Source organism: Erithacus rubecula, assembly GCF_903797595.1.
Source record: "Erithacus rubecula genome assembly, contig: scaffold_673_arrow_ctg1, whole genome shotgun sequence".
NCBI classification, from domain to species: Eukaryota; Metazoa; Chordata; class Aves; order Passeriformes; family Muscicapidae; genus Erithacus; species Erithacus rubecula.
The window spans coordinates 31,846-51,058 of NW_027635666.1; the positions used below are offsets into that span (position 1 = coordinate 31,846).

General features: G+C 48.3%; 2 protein-coding genes across 2 annotated transcripts in view; both read left to right on the forward strand.

Annotated features, from left to right (window-relative positions):
- Positions 1-5,193, forward strand: part of CGN (cingulin) — a 32,536-nt gene extending 27,343 nt beyond the window's left edge. Inside the window, exons 20-23 of the mRNA XM_079332999.1 lie at positions 1,143-1,264; positions 2,515-2,623; positions 3,493-3,656; positions 5,068-5,193. Coding sequence (XP_079189125.1) covers positions 1,143-1,264; positions 2,515-2,623; positions 3,493-3,656; positions 5,068-5,185 — 513 coding nt within the window. The 3' untranslated portion in view covers positions 5,186-5,193. The remainder of the gene's footprint in view (positions 1-1,142; positions 1,265-2,514; positions 2,624-3,492; positions 3,657-5,067) is intronic.
- A 3,055-nt stretch (positions 5,194-8,248) lies between these two features.
- Positions 8,249-18,776, forward strand: TUFT1 (tuftelin 1; the record flags this gene model as incomplete). Its single annotated transcript, XM_079333000.1, has 11 exons — positions 8,249-8,338; positions 9,420-9,542; positions 10,152-10,220; positions 10,677-10,778; positions 11,343-11,417; positions 11,851-11,967; positions 12,725-12,799; positions 15,158-15,265; positions 16,732-16,826; positions 17,756-17,861; positions 18,612-18,776. The coding sequence occupies exons 1-11, from the start codon at positions 8,297-8,299 to the stop codon at positions 18,774-18,776; spliced, it is 1,077 nt and encodes a 358-aa protein (XP_079189126.1). The 5' UTR covers positions 8,249-8,296.
- Positions 18,777-19,213: the final 437 nt, after the last annotated feature.

A 19,213-nucleotide genomic window follows, 5' to 3' on the forward strand; every position in this document is an offset into this window, starting at 1 on the left:
CCAGGTGCCTGCAGGTGCATCCAGGTGCATCCAGGTGCCTGCAGGTGCATCCAGGTGCCTGCAGGTGCATCCAGGTGCAATCCAGGTGCCTGCAGGTGCATCCAGGTGCATCCAGGTTCATCCAGGTGCATCCAGGTGCCTGCAGGTGCATCCAGGTGCATCCAGGTGCAATCCTGGTGCATCCAGGTGCCTGCAGGTGCATCCAGGTGCATCCAGGTGCCTGCAGGTGCCTGCAGGTGCATCCAGGTGCCTGCAGGTGCCTGCAGGTTCATCCAGGTGCATCCAGGTGCCTGCAGGTGCATCCAGGTGCAATCCAGGTGCCTGCAGGTGCATCCAGGTGCATCCAGGTTCATCCAGGTGCATCCAGGTGCCTGCAGGTGCATCCAGGTGCATCCAGGTGCAATCCTGGTGCATCCAGGTGCCTGCAGGTGCATCCAGGTGCATCCAGGTGCCTGCAGGTGCCTGCAGGTGCATCCAGGTGCCTGCAGGTGCCTGCAGGTTCATCCAGGTGCATCCAGGTGCAATCCAGGTTCATCCAGGTGCAATCCAGGTTCATCCAGGTGCATCCAGGTGCATCCAGGTGCCTGCAGGTGCCTGCAGGTTCATCCAGGTGCAATCCAGGTGCCTGCAGGTACCTGCAGGTTCATCCAGGTGCATCCCGGTGCATCCAGGTGCAATCCAGGTGCATCCAGGTGCCTGCAGGTACCTGCAGCCAGGTGCATCCAGGTGCATCCAGGTGCAATCCAGGTGCATCCAGGTGCCTGCAGGTGCAATCCAGGTGCCTGCAGGTTCATCCAGGTGCCTGCAGGTGCAATCCAGGTGCCTGCAGGTGCCTGCAGGTGCATCCAGGTACCTGCAGGTGCATCCAGGTGCATCCAGGTGCCTGCAGGTGCATCCAAGTGCATCCAGGTGCCTGCAGGTGCATCCAGGTGCCTGCAGGTGCCTGCAGGTGCATCCAGGTGCCTGCAGGTTCATCCAGGTGCCTGCAGGTGCCTGCAGGTGCATCCAGGTAGAATCCAGGTGCCTGCAGGTGCCTGCAGGTGCATCCAGGTAGAATCCAGGTGCCTGCAGGTGCCTGCAGGTGCATCCAGGTAGAATCCAGGTGCCTGCAGGTGCCTGCAGGTGCTGTCTGGCTGTTGCAGAACAAGGAGCTGCGCTCCCGTCTGGCGGCGGCCGAGGGGCAGCACAGACCCGGCAGCGGCCGCAGCTCCCAGCTGGAGGCGCAGCTGGAGGAGCTGCAGGAGCAGCTGCAGGCCCAGGACAGGTGCTGCCAGCAACCCCAAATTCCCAAAGTTCTCAAATCCCAAAATTTCTACAATCCCAAATCCCCAAATTCCTGCAATCCCAAATGCCCAAATTTCTGCAATCCCAAATTTCTGAAATCCCTAAATTCCCAAATCCCCAAATTTCTGAAATCCCTAAATTCCCAAATCCCCAAATTTCTACAATCCCAAATCCCCAAATTTCTGAAACCCCAAATCCCCTAATTTCTGAAATCACAAATCCCCAAATTCCTACAATCCCAAATCCCCAAATCTCCAAATTTCTGAAATCCCGAATTCCCAAACCCCCAAATTTCTGAAATCCCAAATCCCCAAATCCTGAATTTCCAAATCCCTAAATCTCTGAATCCCCAAATTTCTACAATCCCAAATCCCCAAATTTCTGAAACCCCAAATCCCCTAATTTCTGAAATCACAAATCCCCAAATTCCTACAATCCCAAATCCCCAAATCTCCAAATTTCTGAAATCCCAAATTCCCAAACCCCCAAATTTCTGAAATCCCAAATCCCCAGATTCCCAAATCCCAAATTTCTACAATACCAAATTCCCAATTTCCCGAATTTCTGAAACCCCAAATTCCCAAATCCTCAAGTTCCCAAATTTCTGCAATCCCAAGTCCCCAAACCCCAAATCTCTGCAATCCCAAATCCCCAAATCTCTGCAATCCCAAATCTCCAAATTTCTACAATCCCAAATCCCCCAATTTCCCAAATTTCTGCAGTTTCTCCAATCCTAAATTCCCAAATTTCTGAAACCCCAAATCCCCAAATCCCCAATTCCCAAATCCCCAAGTTCCCAAATTTCTGAAATCCCAAATCCCCAAATTTCTACAATCCCAACCCCCCAAGTTCCCAAATTTCTGCAGTTTCTCCAACCCCAAATTCCCCCCAAATTTCTGAAACCCCAAATTTCCAAATCCCTGAATCCCCAAATTTCTACAAACCCAAATCCTCAAATTTCTGAAACCCCAAATCCCCAAATCCCCCAATTTCTGAAATCCCAAATCACCAAATCCCCAAATCCCCAACTCCCAAATTCCCAAATCCTTTAAGAAAACCATAAAAACCCTTTAAAAAAAATCCCTAAAAACCCGTTTTAAAACCTATTAAAACTCTTAAAAAACCCTTTAAAATTCTGTAAAAAACCATTTTAAATTCCCTAAGAACCCTTTAATCAAAACACCAATTAAACTGAGTGGGATTAAATGAGATTAATGAATTTTTTTTCAGGGAGAAGAGCGCGGCGCTGTCGTCCAGCCGGAAGCTGGAGCGGCGGCTGAAGGAGCTGCAGCTGCAGATGGATGAGGAGAGGCAGAGCAGCAGCAACCAGAGGGACCAGGTGGGCTGGATGGAGCCCAGAAATCCTGGAAAAACTTGGGAAAAATGTGGGAAAAATTTGGGGAAAATATGGGGGAAGTATGGGGAAAATTTGGGGAAAATTCGGGGAAAATCTGGGCTTTGGGATGGGATTTATTCTGAAAAATCGGGGAAAAAAATGGGGAATATCCAGGGAAAATCTGGGGAAATTTTGGCAAAAAACCTGGAAAAATACGGGGGAAATTCGGGATTGGGATGGGATTGATCCCAAAAAATCCGGGAAAAATCTGGGGAAAATTCAGGGAAAATCTGGGGAATCTTTGGGAAAAATCTGGGGATAATTCAGGATTGGGATGGAATTGATCCCAAAAGATCCGGGAAAAATCCAGGAAAAATCTGGAGAAAATTCAGGATTGGAAATAGGATTGATTCCAAAAAATCCTGTAAAAATTTGGGGAAAATTCAGGGAAAAATCTGGGGAAAATCCGGGGGAAATTCAGGATTGAGATGGGATTGATCCCAAAAAATCCTGGAAAAATTTGGGATTGGGCATGGGATTTATCCATGGGCAATCGGGGAATATATCCAGGAAAAATTAGGGGAAATCTGGGAAAAATCTAGGATTGGGAATGGGATTTATCCAGAGAAAAATTGGGAAAAATCCATTATTGGGACTGGGATTTATCCAGGAAAATATCTGGGAAAATCTGGGAATAATTTGGGATTGGGATAAAATCTGGCAGAAAATCAGGGAAAAAATCTGAGAAAAATATACGGAAAATCTGAGGGAAAATTCCCTAAAAAATCCCAAAAAATTCCCTAAAAACCCAATGAAAAGGTGATTCCCCAACCCCAAATCCCAATTTTTTTTTTGGAATTTGGGGGTTGCAGCTGAACCTGAGGGTGAAGGCGCTGAAGAGGCAGCTGGACGAGGCCGAGGAGGAAATCGAGCGCTTGGAAAACGCCCGGAAAAAATTCCAGAGGGAACTGGAGGAGCAGCAGGAGCTGAATGAGCAGCTCCAGAGGCGCCTCAAGGCCAAGGAGAAGGAGGCTTGGTAAGGGAATTCCAGGGGGAAATTCCCAAAATTCCGTGGGAAAGGAGAGTTGGGAATTCCAGAGGGAAATTCCCAAAATTCTGTGGGAAAGGAGAGTTGGGAATTCCAGAGGGAAATTCCCAAAATTCCGTGGGAAAGGAGAGTTGGGAATTCCAGAGGGAAATTCCCAAAATTCCGTGGGAAAGGAGAGTTGGGAATTCCAGAGGGAAATTCCATGGGAAAGGAGAGTTGGGAATTCCAGAGGGAAATTCCATGGGAAAGGAGAGCTGGGAATTCCAGAGGGAAATTCCTAAAATTCTGTGGGAAAGGAGAGTTGGGAATTCCAGAGGGAAATTCCCAAAATTCCGTGGGAAAGGAGAGTTGGGAATTCCAGAGGGAAATTCCCAAAATTCTGTGGGGAAAGGAGAGTTGGGAATTCCAGAAGGAAATTCCCAAAATTCCGTGGGAAAAAGTCTCCAAAATCCATGAAAAATCTTGCCTGGGAAACCCCAAAATCCATGGGGAAAATTCCTGACTTCCTGGGAACATTCCCAAATTCATGGGAAGGGAATTGTGGAAAATTGCAGAAAATCCATGGAAAAAGCTGGGAATTCCATGGAAAAGGGTGGGAATTCTGTGGGAAAAGAGGGGGAATTCCATAGAAAAGAGTGGGAATTCCATGGAAAGGAGCGGGAATTCCATAGAAAAGGGCGGGAATTCTGTGAGAAAAGGGGGGGAATTCCATAGAAAAGAGCGGGAATTCCATGGAAAAGGGCGGGAATTCTGTGGGAAAGGGTGGGAATTCCATAGAAAGGGGCGGGAATTCTGTGAGAAAAGGGGGGGGAATTCCATAGAAAAGAGCGGGAATTCCATGGAAAAGGGCGGGAATTCTGTGGGAAAGGGTGGGAATTCCATAGAAAGGGGCGGGAATTCCATAGAAAAGGGTGGGAATTCTGTGGGAAAAGAGGGGGAATTCCATAGAAAGGGGTGGGAATTCCATGGAAAAGGGGGGGAATTCTGTGAGGAAAGGGCAGGAATTCCATAGAAAAGAGCGGGAATTCTGTGAGAAAAGGGTGGGGATTCCATGGAAAAGGGCGGGAATTGTGTGATAAAAGGGTGGGAATTCTGTGGGGAAAGGGCGGGAATTCTGTGATAAAAGGGCGGGAATTCTGTGATAAAAGGGTGGGAATTCTGTGATAAAAGGGTGGGAATTCTGTGAGAAAAGGGCGGGAATTCTGTGATAAAAGGGCGGGAATTCTGTGGGGAAAGGGCGGGAATTCTGTGATAAAAGGGCGGGAATTCTGCGGGGAAAGGGCGGGAATTCCATGGAAAGGGCGGGAATTCCATGGGAAAAGGGCGGGAACTGCACGGAAAGGGCGGGAGTTCCATGGAAAGTGGCGGGACGGCGCGTTGAGCTGGGGTCGCTCCGCAGGCGCCGCGCCGTGGACTCGGCGCTGCAGGAGGAGCCGCTGAGCTCGGACGAGGAGCCGGGCTCGGCCTCCATCGCCTCCCTGCTGAGCCAGGCCAAGCTGCAGGCCAGCTCCTGCTGAGCACACCCGCTCCTTCCCGGCATTCCCGGCATTCCCGGCATTCCCGGCATTCCCAGCATTACCAGCGTTACCAACGTTACCAACGTTACCAACATTCCCAGCATTCCCAACGTTACCAACGTTACCAACGTTCCCAGCATTCCCAACATTCCCAGCATTCCCAACATTACCAACGTTACCAACGTTACCAACGTTACCAACGTTACCAACGTTACCAACATTACCAACATTCCCAACGTTACCAACATTACCAACATTCCCAACATTCCCAACGTTACCAACGTTCCCAACGTTACCAACGTTACCAACGTTCCCATTACCAACATTCCCAACATTCCCAACGTTCCCAACGTTACCAACATTCCCAGCATTCCCAACGTTACCAACGTTACCAACGTTCCCAGCATTCCCAACGTTACCAACGTTACCAACGTTACCAACGTTACCAACGTTACCAACGTTACCAACGTTACCAACGTTCCCAGCATTCCCGGCATTCCCAACGTTACCAACGTTACCAACGTTACCAACGTTACCAACATTCCCAACATCCCCAGCATTCCCAACGTTACCAACGTTACCAACATTCCCAGCATTCCCAGTGTTACCAACATTACCAGCATTCCCAGCATTCCCAACGTTACCAACGTTACCAGCGTTACCAACGTTACCAACATTCCCAGCATTCCCAATGTTACCAACATTACCAACGTTACCAACGTTCCCAACGTTACCAACGTTACCAAAATCCTGGGAATGATGGAGTTGGGACTGAGGCTGGGATCAGCTCCAGGATCAGCTCCAGGATTGATCCCAGCCTGGGATTGATTCTGGATCAGCCACTTCCTGCTGAGGATCCAGGAATTCCCAAAATTCCCAAAATCCTGGGAATGCTGGAGCTGGGACTGAGGCTGGGATCAGCTCCAGGATTGATCCCAGCCTGGGATCGATTCTGGATCAGCCACATTCTGCTGAGGAACCAGGAATTCCCAAAATTCCCAAAATCCTGGGAATGCTGGAGCTGCAATCGAGGCTGGGATCAGCTCCAGGATTGACTCTGGGATCAGCTCCAGGATTGAATCTGGGATCAGTTCCAGGATTAGTCCCAGCCTGGGATCGGTTCTGGATCAGCCACCTCTTGCTGAGGAAACTGGGAATGATGGAATTCCGGGAATTCCCAAAATTCTGGGAATTCTGGGAGTGCCAGAGCCAGGATCAGCCCCAGAATTCCAGCTGGGACCAATCCCGAAATTCCAGATTCAGAATTCCAGCCAGGATCAGCCCAAGGACGTGGCTGCTCCATCAGGAATTTTCTGGGATTTTCAAGAATTTCCTGGGGACACTTTGGAGGAATTCCAGGAATTTTGATTTCCAATATTTCCCTTGGGCTCCTCCCGAAGATGTTCGGAATAAAATCCAGCAGTTTAAGGGCAGAGTGGTCTGGAATTTTTGGGAATTCTGGGTGGGGATTTTTGGGGATTTTGGGGAGGGATTTGGGAATTCTCAGGCAGGAATTCTTGGGTAGGAATTTTTGGGAGATTCCAGGATTTTTTTGGGAATTCTGGGTGGGGATTTTGGGGGGGGATTTGGGAATTCTCAGGCAGGAATTCTGAGGAATTCTTGGGTGGGAATTTTTGGGAGATCTCAGGAGTTTGTGGAGGAATTTTTTGGGGATTATTCAGGAATTCCCGGGTGCCACCGCCATGTCCCCAGCAGGTGGCACCAGAGCCACCTCTGTCCCCCGCGGTCACTTTGTGGTCACTTTGTGGTCACTTTGTGGTCACTTTGTGGTCACCACCCCGGAAAAGCCGTGCCCGCTGTCCCCAAAAATGCCACCCCCGATGTCCCCAAGTGTCCCCACCCAGGAAGGGCCGCGCCCGGTGCCACCCCCACGCAGGTGACACCGCCATGGGTGGCACCGATGTCCCCTGATGTCACCGTGTGGTCACCGCCCAGGAAGAGCCGTGCCCGATGTCCCAAAGTGCCACTCCCGGTGTCCCCAATGTCCCCAGGTGTCCCCACCCAGGAAGGGCAGTGCCCGATGTCCCTAAAAATGCCACCCCCGGTGTCCCCAAATGTCCCCAGGTGTCCCCTGTGCCACCCCCGTGCCTCAGTTTACCCCGAGCTTTGGGGACAGAGAATTCCCCAATCCCGGGAATTCCACGAAATTCCTCCAGAAATCCCAAATTTCCCGGGAATTCCGCTGGGCCACCCTCTCCGGGGATGTCCCCAAGGTGTCCCCAGGGATCTGGAGTGACCTGGCACAGGTTTGGGGACACACCCAGGATGTGGCACTGGCACGGTTCAGCCACAGCTCTGGCGCAGATTTTGCCCACTTTTACCCCAGTTTTATCCCAATTGCTGCGCATTTTTAATCCCACTTTAATTCCAATTTAATCCCAATTTTATCCTAATTTTATCTCAATTTTATCTCAATTTTTGCCCATTATTATCCCAATTTTATCGCAAATTTTACCCCAATTTTCTCTGTCTTTTATCCCAATTTTCTCCAAATTTTCCCTCAATTTTCCCTCAATTTTTCCTCAGTTTTACGCCAATTTTCCCCGCTTTTCTCCCAATTTTTCTTCATTTTTATCCCAATTTTCCCCTCTTTTGTCGCAATTTTCCCCCAATTTCTCCCACTTTTATCTCGAATTTCCCCCACTTTTCTCCCAATTTTTCCTCATTTTTATCCCAATTTTATCCCAATTTTCCCCCAATTTCTCCCACTTTTATCTCGAATTTTCCCCACTTTTCTCACAATTTTTCCTCATTTTTATCCCAATTCCCCCTCTTGGGGGCGTGGCCTCCAATGTGGGCGTGGTTCCACCCTCATCACTTATTAACCATCACCAAATATGGGCATAACCCAGCGGAGGGGGCGTGCCCAACCTACCTGTCAATCACAGAGGGGCGTGACCAAACGCCTGAGGGACCGCGGCCAATGCAGCTGTCAATCACAGAGGGGGTGTGACCAAACACTGAGGGGAGCTGTCAATCATCGAAGGGGCGTGGCCAAGCCCCACCCAAACAAACGGAGCCGGGTTTGTGGGCGTGGCCAAAGTGGGCGTGGCCACCTGCCTCAGGTGAGGCGGAAGTGGCGGCGGGGCCATGAACGGGCTCCAGGGCTGGGCCGCGCTCCCGGAAATCGCGGTAAGAACCCCCCGAATTCCCCCAAAATTCCCAAATCCTTCCCAAAAAATTCCTTAAATTTCCCCCTCCACACAAAATTCCGGGATCTTCCCTCCAAAATTCCGAGATTTTCCCCTCAGAATTCCGCGATTTTCCCCTCAGGAATTCCCGGGCCTCTGTTTTTGTTTCTTCCGGGAACTCCCGGGGGTTTTTTTTTCCCGCTTTGGAAAACCCGGAAATTCCCGAATTTTTCCGCCTAAAAAATGTTGGGATTTCTTCCTTAAAAACTTCGCTTTAATGAAATTCTTGGATCCCCTTGCCAAAATTTTCCCCCAAATTCGCGGGTTTGTTTTTTCCCGGAGCTCTCGGGATCTTCCCGCCCTCCTGGGAGGAGTTTGGGGATCCCAAATCCCTTTGGAGTTCCCAAATTATTCCCAAAATTCCCAAATTTTTCCCCAAAAATCCACCCATGACCCCTCCCCAAAATTCCCCCGGGGTCATTCCTGTTCCAAAATTCCAAAAATTCCCGGGATTTTTTTCCCTTTTCTAAAGCGACTTTTAGGGATCCCAAATCCCTTTGGAATTCCCGGGACTTCACAAATTCCCAAACTTTTCCTAAAATTCCCAAATTTTTCCCAAAATCCTCTCGGGACCCCTCCCTAAAATTCCCTCCTTTCCCAAATTCCCGAAATTCCCGGAATTCCTGTTTTTTTTTCCCCTTTCTAGAGCGACTTTTAGGGATCCCAAATCCCATCGGAATTCCCAAATCCTTCCCAAAATTCCGGGAATTTCAGGAATTTTGGGAATTGGGGACAGGAAGATCCTGGGGAAATTTGTGGAAAAAAATTTGGGAATTTTGGGAATTCCAAAGGGATTTTGAATCCTCAATAATCACTCCTAGAAAAGGGAAAAATTTGGGGAATTCTGAGAATTTAGGAGAAATCCCTGAGGGGATTTTGGGGTAAATTTGGTGGAATTTGGAGGATTTGGGGTTGAAATTTTTCCATTCCTGGTGAATTCCCTCCCCCCCCCCCCAAAAAAAAATCTTGGAATGAAGAAGTTGGGGAAGAAAAATTTGGGAATTTTGGGAATTTTTTCCCAGCAGGAGCCGAGCATGAGGCGCCCCCTGGAATTCCCGGAATTCCTGGAATTTCCCAGCCTGGAAAATTCTCCTGGATCTTTGGAAAATTCCAGAGGGAGCCCCAAATCCACCTGGAATCCTGAGGTGAGTCCTGGGATTTTTGGAAAATTAAAAAAAAAATTTGGATCTGGCATTGCTGGATTTTTCCTGGATTTCTGTCAGATTTTTAAGGGATTTTTCCTGGATTTTATGGGATTTATCTTGGATTTCTCCCGAATTTTAATGAGATTTTTTAGTGGGTTTATCCTGCATTTATCCCAGATTTTTCCTGGATTTATCACATATTTTAATGGGATTTTACCTGGATTTATTTCCTGATTTTTTTCTAGATTTAACCTGGATTTATTCCAAATTTTTAGGGGATTTATCCAGAATTTATCACAGATATTTATGGGATTTGTAAGGGATTTATCCCAAATGTTTACAGGATTTATCCTGGATTTATCCCAAATTGTTATGGGATTTCTAGTGGATTTATCCCAGATTTGTTCCACATTATATGGGATTTATCCTGAATTTATCTCAAATTTTTATGGGATTTTTTCTTGGCTTATCCTGCATTTTTCCCAGATTTATCCCAAATTTTTTTTTAATTTTCCTGGATTTTTTCCAGACTTTTTTCCTGGATATTTTTTTTATTATTTTTCCTGGGTTTATCCCAAATTTTTTCCTGGTTTTTCCCATTTTTTTCAGGAGGTGGTTCCAGTTCTGAGGCTGCGCCTGCCCCGAGACCCCCCTGGGGAGCCCCGACCCAAACAGAAGGTGAGGAAAAAAAATGGGAATTTGGGGAAAAAATTGGGAATTTTGGGGAGAAAAACTCTGAAATTTGGGGAGAAAAATGAGAATTTTGGAGTGAAAAATGGGAAATTTTGGGGGGAAAAATGGAAAATTTGGGGGGGGGGGAAATGGGGAATTTTGGGAGAAAAACTGGGAATTTGAGGGGAGATAAATGTGGGAATTTTGGGGAGAAAATTTGGGAATTTTAGAGGGAAGGGGTGGGAATTTTTCCTTAAAATGTGGGAATTTTCCCCTAAAAATCCTGGGATTTTTTTCCTAAAAATCTTGAATTTTTCACTAAAAAATTGGGATATTTCCATAAAAATCTTGATTTTTTTTCCCCTACAAATCTGGGATTTTTGGGACAATTCTTGCCCTGATGTTGTGAAATCCCAATTCTGGATTTTTTTTTGCCCAAAATTTCATTTTTTTTCCCCAAAGCCGGTGGGCAGAGCCTTTGCCATGGTGGCCAAAAGGTCAGATGGGAATTCCTTGGCCTCAGAATGTGTCAAATCCAAGGATGGAGACGAGGAGATCATCAAGGTAAAAAATTTACAGAATTCCACCCAAAAATTCCCCAAAAATTGTGCCCAAATTGCCCCAAAATTCCACAAAAATATAAAAAAAAAATCCGTAAAAAAATCGACAAAAATCCCACAGAGATTCCCAGAAAATTCTGTAAAAAAAAAATTCCCACAAAAATTCCATTCAAAAATTGCCAGGAAAAAAATCCACTAAGATTCCCAAAAAATTCTGTCTGAATTCCACAAAAATAAAATTAAAATAAAAAAATCCACCAAAATTACACAAAAATTCCCCCAAATTCCCAAAAAACTCCCACAAAATTCCCACACACATTCCTAAAAAAATTCCCAAAAATTCCACAAAATTCCCACAAATATTCCCAAAAAATTCCCTCCAGAATCTCCCTTAAATTCCAAAAAAATTCCAACACGGACGAGGAAACCCTTCCCAAAATAACCTGGAAAATTCAAATTTCACACAAAAATCTGAATTTATGGGGAAATTCAGGCTGGAAAATTCCCAGGAATCCCAAATTCCCCCAAATTCCTCAAAATTCCCAAATTTTTGGTCTCATTATTCCAGGTTTATCTCAAGGCTCGTGCTGACCACGAGGAGCCGGTGACGCAGCTCAAGAGCGAAGTTCGGCACATCCAGGAGGTGAAAAAACTCCCCAAAATCCCACAGAATTCCCCAAAAATCCCACAGAATTCCCAAAAATTCCCCAAAATTCCACAGAATTCCCAACATTTCCCTGCTTTTCCTGTAAAATCCCCCCCCAAAAAAATCCCACAAAATTCCTTTGAATCGTTCCTAAAAATTCGCCAAAAATTCTCTCAAAATTCCCCCCCAAAAATTTCTCAAAAGTCCCAAAAAATCCTCCCAAATTTTCTTCAAATTCCCCAAAATTTTCCCCAAAAAATCCCCCAAAACTTCAAATTTTTCCATATTTACTTTAATTTAATTCCATTTTTCCTATTTTTATTTCCCTTTTTTGTCCCTCCCCTTTATCCCAGAAATTCCCAAATTCTCTGAAAATTCCCAACATCCAAAAAAATCCCAAATTTTCCCTTTTTTTCCCCATTTTTTCCAGGCTGGGAGTGCCCTGAAAAAACTCCGGGAAGATTTGAGCACCAAACTCCAAACTCGGATGGAATTCCAGGAATTCCGGGAATTTCGGGAATTTCAGGAATTCCAGGAGAGCTCAGAGGTAAAAAAAATTGAGAATTATCAAAATTCCCAATTTTTTGGATGGAAAAAGGAGGAGAATTCCAATTTTTGACAGGGAAAAATCCCAATTTTTTGGATGGGAAAATGGGAAAAATTGCCAAATTTTGGGTAGAAAAATGGGGAAAATTCCCTTTTTTTCTTGGTAGAAAAAGGAGAAAAATTCCCAATTTTTATGTGGAAAAAGGAAGAAAATTCACAAGGTTTTGACTGGAAAAAATCTCAAATTTTGTCTGTGACAGCTGAGAAAAATTCCCAATTTTTTGGCTGGAAAATGGGAAAAACCCCAATTTTTGGGGTGGAAAAAGGAGGAAAATTCCAATTTTGGGGTGTAAAAATTCCTTTTTTTTTTTTCATGACAAAATGGGAAAAATTCCCTTTATTTTTCATGTTAAAATGGGAAAAACTCCCAATTTTTGGGGTGGAAAAAGGAGGAAAATTCCAATTTTGGGGTGTAAAAATGCCCTTTTTTTTCATGTTAAAATGGGAAAAACTCCCAATTTTTTGGGTGGAATAAATAGGAAAGCTCCCAATTTTTAGGAGGGAAAATTCCCATTTTCTCCAGGGCGGAAAAACAGGAAAAATTCTCAATTTTGGATTAATTTGGGGCCGTTTTTTTGACGTTTTGGGGCCATTTGGGGTGCATTTAAGGTCATTTTTTTTTTTAATTTTTGGTGTGTTTGGGGACATTTTGGGGACATTTTGGGGACATTTTGGGGACATTTGGGACATTCCCACAGGAGGAGGCCCCGAGGCTCCTGAGGAGGCTCCAGGAGGCAGAAAAGAGGCACCAGCTGGAGCGGGAAAACTTTGAGGTGAGCCCAGAATTCCCAAAAATCAGAATTTTCACCCCAATTCTGGGGGAATCCTCTCCAATTTTGGGAATTTTAGGGGGGATTTTGCCCGAATTTGGGAATTTCTTTGGATAGAATTTCATCCCAGTCCAGGTTTTTATGGAGGAGTGGGAATTTTGGCATTCCTGGATTTTTTTTAGGGATTCCCATGGAATTCCCAGCATCACATTCCCAGATTTTTTTTGGGAATTCCCACAGAATTCTGGGATCCCATTCCCAGGTCTTTTTAAGGGATTCCCTTGGAATTCCCAGCATCACATTCCCAGATTTTTAGTTAATTCCTGGGATGATCCTGGGATCCCATTCCTGGATTTTTTTGGGGACTTCCATGGAATTCTGTGGATCCCATTCCCAGATTTTTTTTTGAGGGATTTCCATGGAATTCTGTGGATCCCATTCCTGGATTTTTTTTGAGGGATTTCCATGGAATTCTGTGGATCCCATTCCCAGATTTTTTTTTGAGGGATTTCCATGGAATTCTGTGGATCCCATTCCCAGATTTTTTTTTGAGGGATTTCCATGGAATTCTGTGGATCCCATTCCCAGATTTTTTTTGGAGGGATTTCCATGGAATTCTGTGGATCCCATTCCCAGATTTTTTTTGGAGGGATTTCTATGGAATTCTGTGGATCCCATTCCCAGATTTTTTTTTTGAGGGATTTCCATGGAATTCTGTGGATCCCATTCCTGGGTTTTGGGGTCCCATGGGGTCCCAGTCTCCCATTCCCAGTGTGGGGTCCCAGTCTCCCATTCCCAGTGTGGGGTCCCAGTCTCCCATTCCCAGTGTTGGGGTCCCAGGCCCCCATTCCCAGTGTTGGGGTCCCATGGGGTCCCTGGCCCCCATTCCCAGTGTTGGGGTCCCATGGGGTCCCAGGCCCCCATTCCCAGTGTTGGGGTCCCATGGGGTCCCTGGCCCCCGTTCCCAGTGTTGGGGTCCCAGGCTCCCATTCCCAGTGTTGGGGTCCCAGGCCCCCATTCCCAGTGTTGGGGTCCCAGTCTCCCATTCCCAGTGTTGGGGTCCCAGGCCCCCATTCCCAGTGTTGGGGTCCCAGTCTCCCATTCCCAGTGTTGGGGTCCCAGTCTCCCATTCCCAGTGTGGGGTCCCAGTCTCCCATTCCCAGTGTGGGGTCCCAGTCTCCCATTCCCAGTGTTGGGGTCCCAGTCTCCCATTCCCAGTGTGGGGTCCCAGTCTCCCATTCCCAGTGTTTGGGGTCCCAGTCTCCCATTCCCAGTGTGGGGTCCCAGTCTCCCATTCCCAGTGTTGGGGTCCCAGTCTCCCATTCCCAGTGTTGGGGTCCCATGGGGTCCCAGGCCCCCATTCCCAGTGTTGGGGTCCCATGGGGTCCCAGGCCCCCATTCCCAGTGTTGGGGTCCCATGGGGTCCCAGGCCCCCGTTCCCAGTGTTGGGGTCCCATGGGGTCCCAGGCCCCCATTCCCAGTGTTGGGGTCCCAGGCCCCCATTCCCAGTGTTGGGGTCCCAGTCTCCCATTCCCAGTGTTGGGGTCCCAGTCTCCCATTCCCAGTGTTGGGGTCCCAGGCCCCCATTCCCAGTGTTGGGGTCCCAGTCTCCCATTCCCAGTGTTGGGGCCCAGGCTCCCATTCCCAGTGTGGGGTCCCAGTCTCCCATTCCCAGTGTTGGGGTCCCAGGCTCCCATTCCCAGTGTGGGGTCCCAGTCTCCCATTCCCAGTGTTTGGGGTCCCAGTCTCCCATTCCCAGTGTGGGGTCCCAGGCTCCCATTCCCAGTGTGGGGTCCCAGTCTCCCATTCCCAGTGTTGGGGTCCCAGTCTCCCATTCCCAGTGTTGGGGTCCCATGGGGTCCCAGGCCCCCATTCCCAGTGTTGGGGTCCCATGGGGTCCCAGGCCCCCATTCCCAGTGTTGGGGTCCCATGGGGTCCCAGGCCCCCATTCCCAGTGTTGGGGTCCCATGGGGTCCCAGGCCCCCATTCCCAGTGTTGGGGTCCCATGGGGTCCCAGGCCCCCATTCCCAGTGTTGGGGTCCCATGGGGTCCCGGGCCCCCGTTCCCAGTGTTGGGGTCCCATGGGGTCCCAGTCTCCCATCCCCAGTGTTGGGGTCCCATGGGGTCCCAGTCTCCCATTCCCAGTGTTGGGGTCCCAGTCTCCCATTCCCAGTGTTGGGGTCCCAGGCCCCCATTCCCAGTGTTGGGGTCCCATGGGGTCCCTGGCCCCCGTTCCCAGTGTTGGGGTCCCATGGGGTCCCAGGCTCCCATTCCCAGTGTTGGGGTCCCATGGGGTCCCTGGCCCCCGTTCCCAGTGTTGGGGTCCCAGGCCCCCGTTCCCAGTGTGGGTCCCCGTTGCAGCGGGCGCTGGCGCGGTGCCGGGACGATGCCGCGGGTGCCGAGTGCGGGCGGCGCCGCGCCGAGCAGGAGGCACAGCAGCTCCGGGAGCGGCTGCAGCGGGAACAGGCTGTGAGTGGGGATGGGATGGGATGGGATGGGATTGGGATTGGGGATTGGGATTGGGGATTGGGATTGGGATTGGGATGGGATTGGGATTGGGATTGGGATTGGGATTGGGATTGGGATGGGATGGGATGGGATTGGGATTGGGGATTGGGGATTGGGATTGGGGATTGGGGATTGGGATTGGGATGGGATGGGATGGGATGGGATGGGATGGGATGGGATGGGATGGGATGGGATTGGGATTGGGATTAGGATTGGGATTGGGGATTGGGGATTGGGATTGGGACAGGCTGCAGCGGGAACAGGCTGTGAGTGGGGCTGGGATGGGATGGGATTGGGATGGGATGGGATGGGATGGGATTGGGGATTGGGGATTTGGGATTGGGATTGGGACAGGCTGCACCAGGAACAGGCTGTGAGCGGGGATGGGATGGGATTGGGATTGGGATTGTGATTGGGGATTGGGATTGGATTGGGATGGGATGGGATGGGATTGGGATTGGGATTGGGATTGGGATTGGGACAGGCTGCAGCGGGAACAGGCTGTGAGTGGGGATGGGATGGGATTGGGATTGGGATTGGGATTGGGATTGGGATGGGATGGGATGGGATGGGATGGGATGGGATGGGATGGGATGGGATGGGATGGGATGGGATGGGATGGGATGGGATTGGATTGGGGATTGGGGATTTGGGATTGGGGATTGGGGATTTGGGATTGGGACAGGCTGCAGCGGGAACAGGCTGTGAGTGGGGCTGGGATGGGATGGGATTGGGATTGGGATTGGGATTGGGATGGGATGGGATGGGATGGGATGGGATGGGATGGGATGGGATGGGATGGGATGGGATGGGATTGGATTGGGGATTGGGGATTTGGGATTGGGGATTGGGGATTTGGGATTGGGACAGGCTGCAGCGGGAACAGGCTGTGAGTGGGGCTGGGATGGGATGGGATTTGGATTGGGATTGGGATTTGGATTGGGGATTTGGGAATGGGATGGGTGGATTTGGGATGAGCGCATTTGGGATCAGGATCAGAGGATTTGGGATCAGAATCAGAGGATTTGGGATCAGGATCAGAGGATTTGGGATCAGGATCAGAGGATTGGGGTGAGCAGGTTTGGGATGAGGATCAGAGGATTTGGGATCAGGATCAGAGGATTTGGGATCAGGATCAGAGGATTGGGGTGAGCAGGTTTGGGATCAGGATCAGAGGATTGGGGTGAGCAGGTTTGGGATGAGGATCAGAGGATTGGGGTGAGCAGGTTTGGGATGGGGATCAGAGGATTTGGGATGAGGATCAGAGGATTTGGGATGAGGATCAGAGGATTTGGGATGAGAGGGGTTCAGGATTTGGGTGAGCAGGTTTGGGATCAGGATCAGAGGATTTGGGATGAGGATCAGAGGATTTGGGATGAGAGGGGTTCAGGATTGGGGTGAGCAGGTTTGTGTCCCCCTTCCCACAGGAGCAGCGGGAGCTGCAGGCTCGGCTGGAGTCGGGACAGGCGGAGCTGGAGCAGCTCCGGGCGGCCGAGGGGGAGAGAGCGGCACAGCAGGAACGGTGAGAGACCGGGAATGAGGGAATGAGGGAATGTGGGAATGTGGGAATGTGGGAATGAGTGATGGGAATGTGGGAATGTGGGAATGTGGGAATGTGGGAATGTGGGAATGAGGGAATGAGGGAATGTGGGAATGTGGGAATGAGTGATGGGAATGATTGATGGGAATGAGTGATGGGAATGATTGATGGGAATGATTGGTGGGAATGATTGGTGGGAATGATTGATGGGAATGTGGGAATGAGTGATGGGAATGTGGGAATGTGGGAATGAGTGATGGGAATGAGGGAATGAGTGATGGGAATGTGGGAATGTGGGAATGAGGGAATGTGGGAATGATTGATGGGAATGTGGGAATGAGGGAATGTGGGAATGTGGGAATGAGTGATGGGAATGTGGGAATGTGGGAATAAGGGAATCTGGGAATGATGGGAATGATGGGGAATCTGGGAATTTGGGAATCTGGGAATGATGGGGAATCTGGGAATTTGGAAATATGGGAATTATGGGAAATCTGGGAATGATGGGAAATCTGGGAATGGTTTCATTCTGGGAATTTTGGAATTCAGGAATGCCAAAATTCTGGAAATGGGAATCCCAAATACACTGAAATCTGGGAATGGGAATCCCAGGAATGCTAAAATTCTGGGAATGAGAATCCTGGAAATGCTGGAATTCAGGAATATCAGAATTCCAGGAACACTAAAATCTGGAAATGCTGGAATGCTGGAAGCCCAGATTGAGAATTTTGGGATTGCCAAAATCCTGGGAATACCAAAATTCCAGAATGGTGAAATTCTAGGAATGAATTTTTTTTTTTTTTTTTTTGTGACCATTCCCAACGTTTTGAGGTCGTCATTCTGGGGAGGTTTTTGGGAATTCTGAGATTTTTTGAGACCATTCCTGGTGATTTTTCCTGTTTTTTTCCCAGCTCATCCCAGCTGGAGAAGGAGGTGGCAACACTGAGGGAGAAAATTCATCACCTGGATGACATGCTGAAGAGTCAGCAGAGAAAAGTGCGCCAGATGATCGAGCAGGTGGGGAAAAAATGGGAATAAACCCTGGAAAAATGGGGAAAAAATTGGGAAAAATCGGGGAGAAAATGGGGGGAAATCAGGGGAAAAAATGGGGAAAAATTGGGGAAAATTCTGGGGAAAAATGAGGGAAAATTTGAGAAAAATCTGGGGGGAAATGGGAATAAATCCAGGGGAAAAAACTGGGGAAAAATTGGGAAAAATCGGGGAGAAAATGGGGGGAAATCAGGGGAAAAAATGGGGGAAAATTGGGGAAAATTCTGGGGGAAAATTTGAGAAAAATCTGGGGGGAAATGGGAATAAATCCAGGGAAAAAAACTGGGGAAAAATGGGGGAAAAATCGGGGGGAAATAAGGGGAAAAAAATGGGGGAAAATTGGGAAAAATTCCGTGGAAAAATGAGGGAAAATTTGAGAAAAATCGGGGGGGAAATGGGAATAAATTGGGAAGAATAAGGGGAAAGATGGGGAAAAACTTGGGAAAAAATCCAGGGGAAAAATAGAATAAATCCAAGAAAAGTTGGGAAAAAATTGGAGGAAAAATTTGGGAAAAAATCCAGGAAAAATAAGAATAAATTTGGGAAAATCTGGGGGAAAAATTGGGGAGGAAATGGGGAAAAATTGGGAAAAAATCGGGAAAAAATTGGGAGGGAAATGGGGAAAAAATTGGGAAAAATCCAGGGAAAAAGGGGAATAAATGTGGAGAAATAGGAATAAATCTGGGAATGTCCCAAATTTGGGGATTTGTGTCACAGCTGCAGAATTCCAAGAGTGTGATCCAGGCCAAGGCGGCGATGACGGAGCTGAAGGAGCGAGTGGCGTACCTGAGGCTGAGGTGGGGCTGGAATTTTGGGAAATTTTCGGGAATTTTGGAATTGGGGAGAAGAGGGAAAAATTTGGGGAAAGGAGGAAAAACGTAGGAAGAAAAATGTGTTGGGGAAAAATGGAAAATAAATTTTTTCCCAATTTTTTTCCTCTTTTCCCGCCATTTTCTCCCATATTTTTTCTACCGTTTTTCCCGAATTTTCTCACACGATTCCCACATTTTTCCCTTTTTTTTTTTCCCAAATCCTGGTTTTTTCCCCCAGAATTTGGAGATGCACGATCGGATCGAGCACCTGATCGAGGATCAAGTGAGGGGCGGGGCTGGGGGCGGGGCCGGGGGCGGGGCCAGAGCGCGCTCCAAATCCGAGACCGTCAGCAGGTAACGGGATTTGGGGGATTTTGGGAATTTGGGGAATTTGGGGAATTTGGGATGGGAATTTGGGATGGGAATTTTGGGAGTTTGGGATGGGAATTTTGGGAATTTGGGATGGGAATTTGGGATGGGAATATCCAGAATTTGGGATGGGAATTG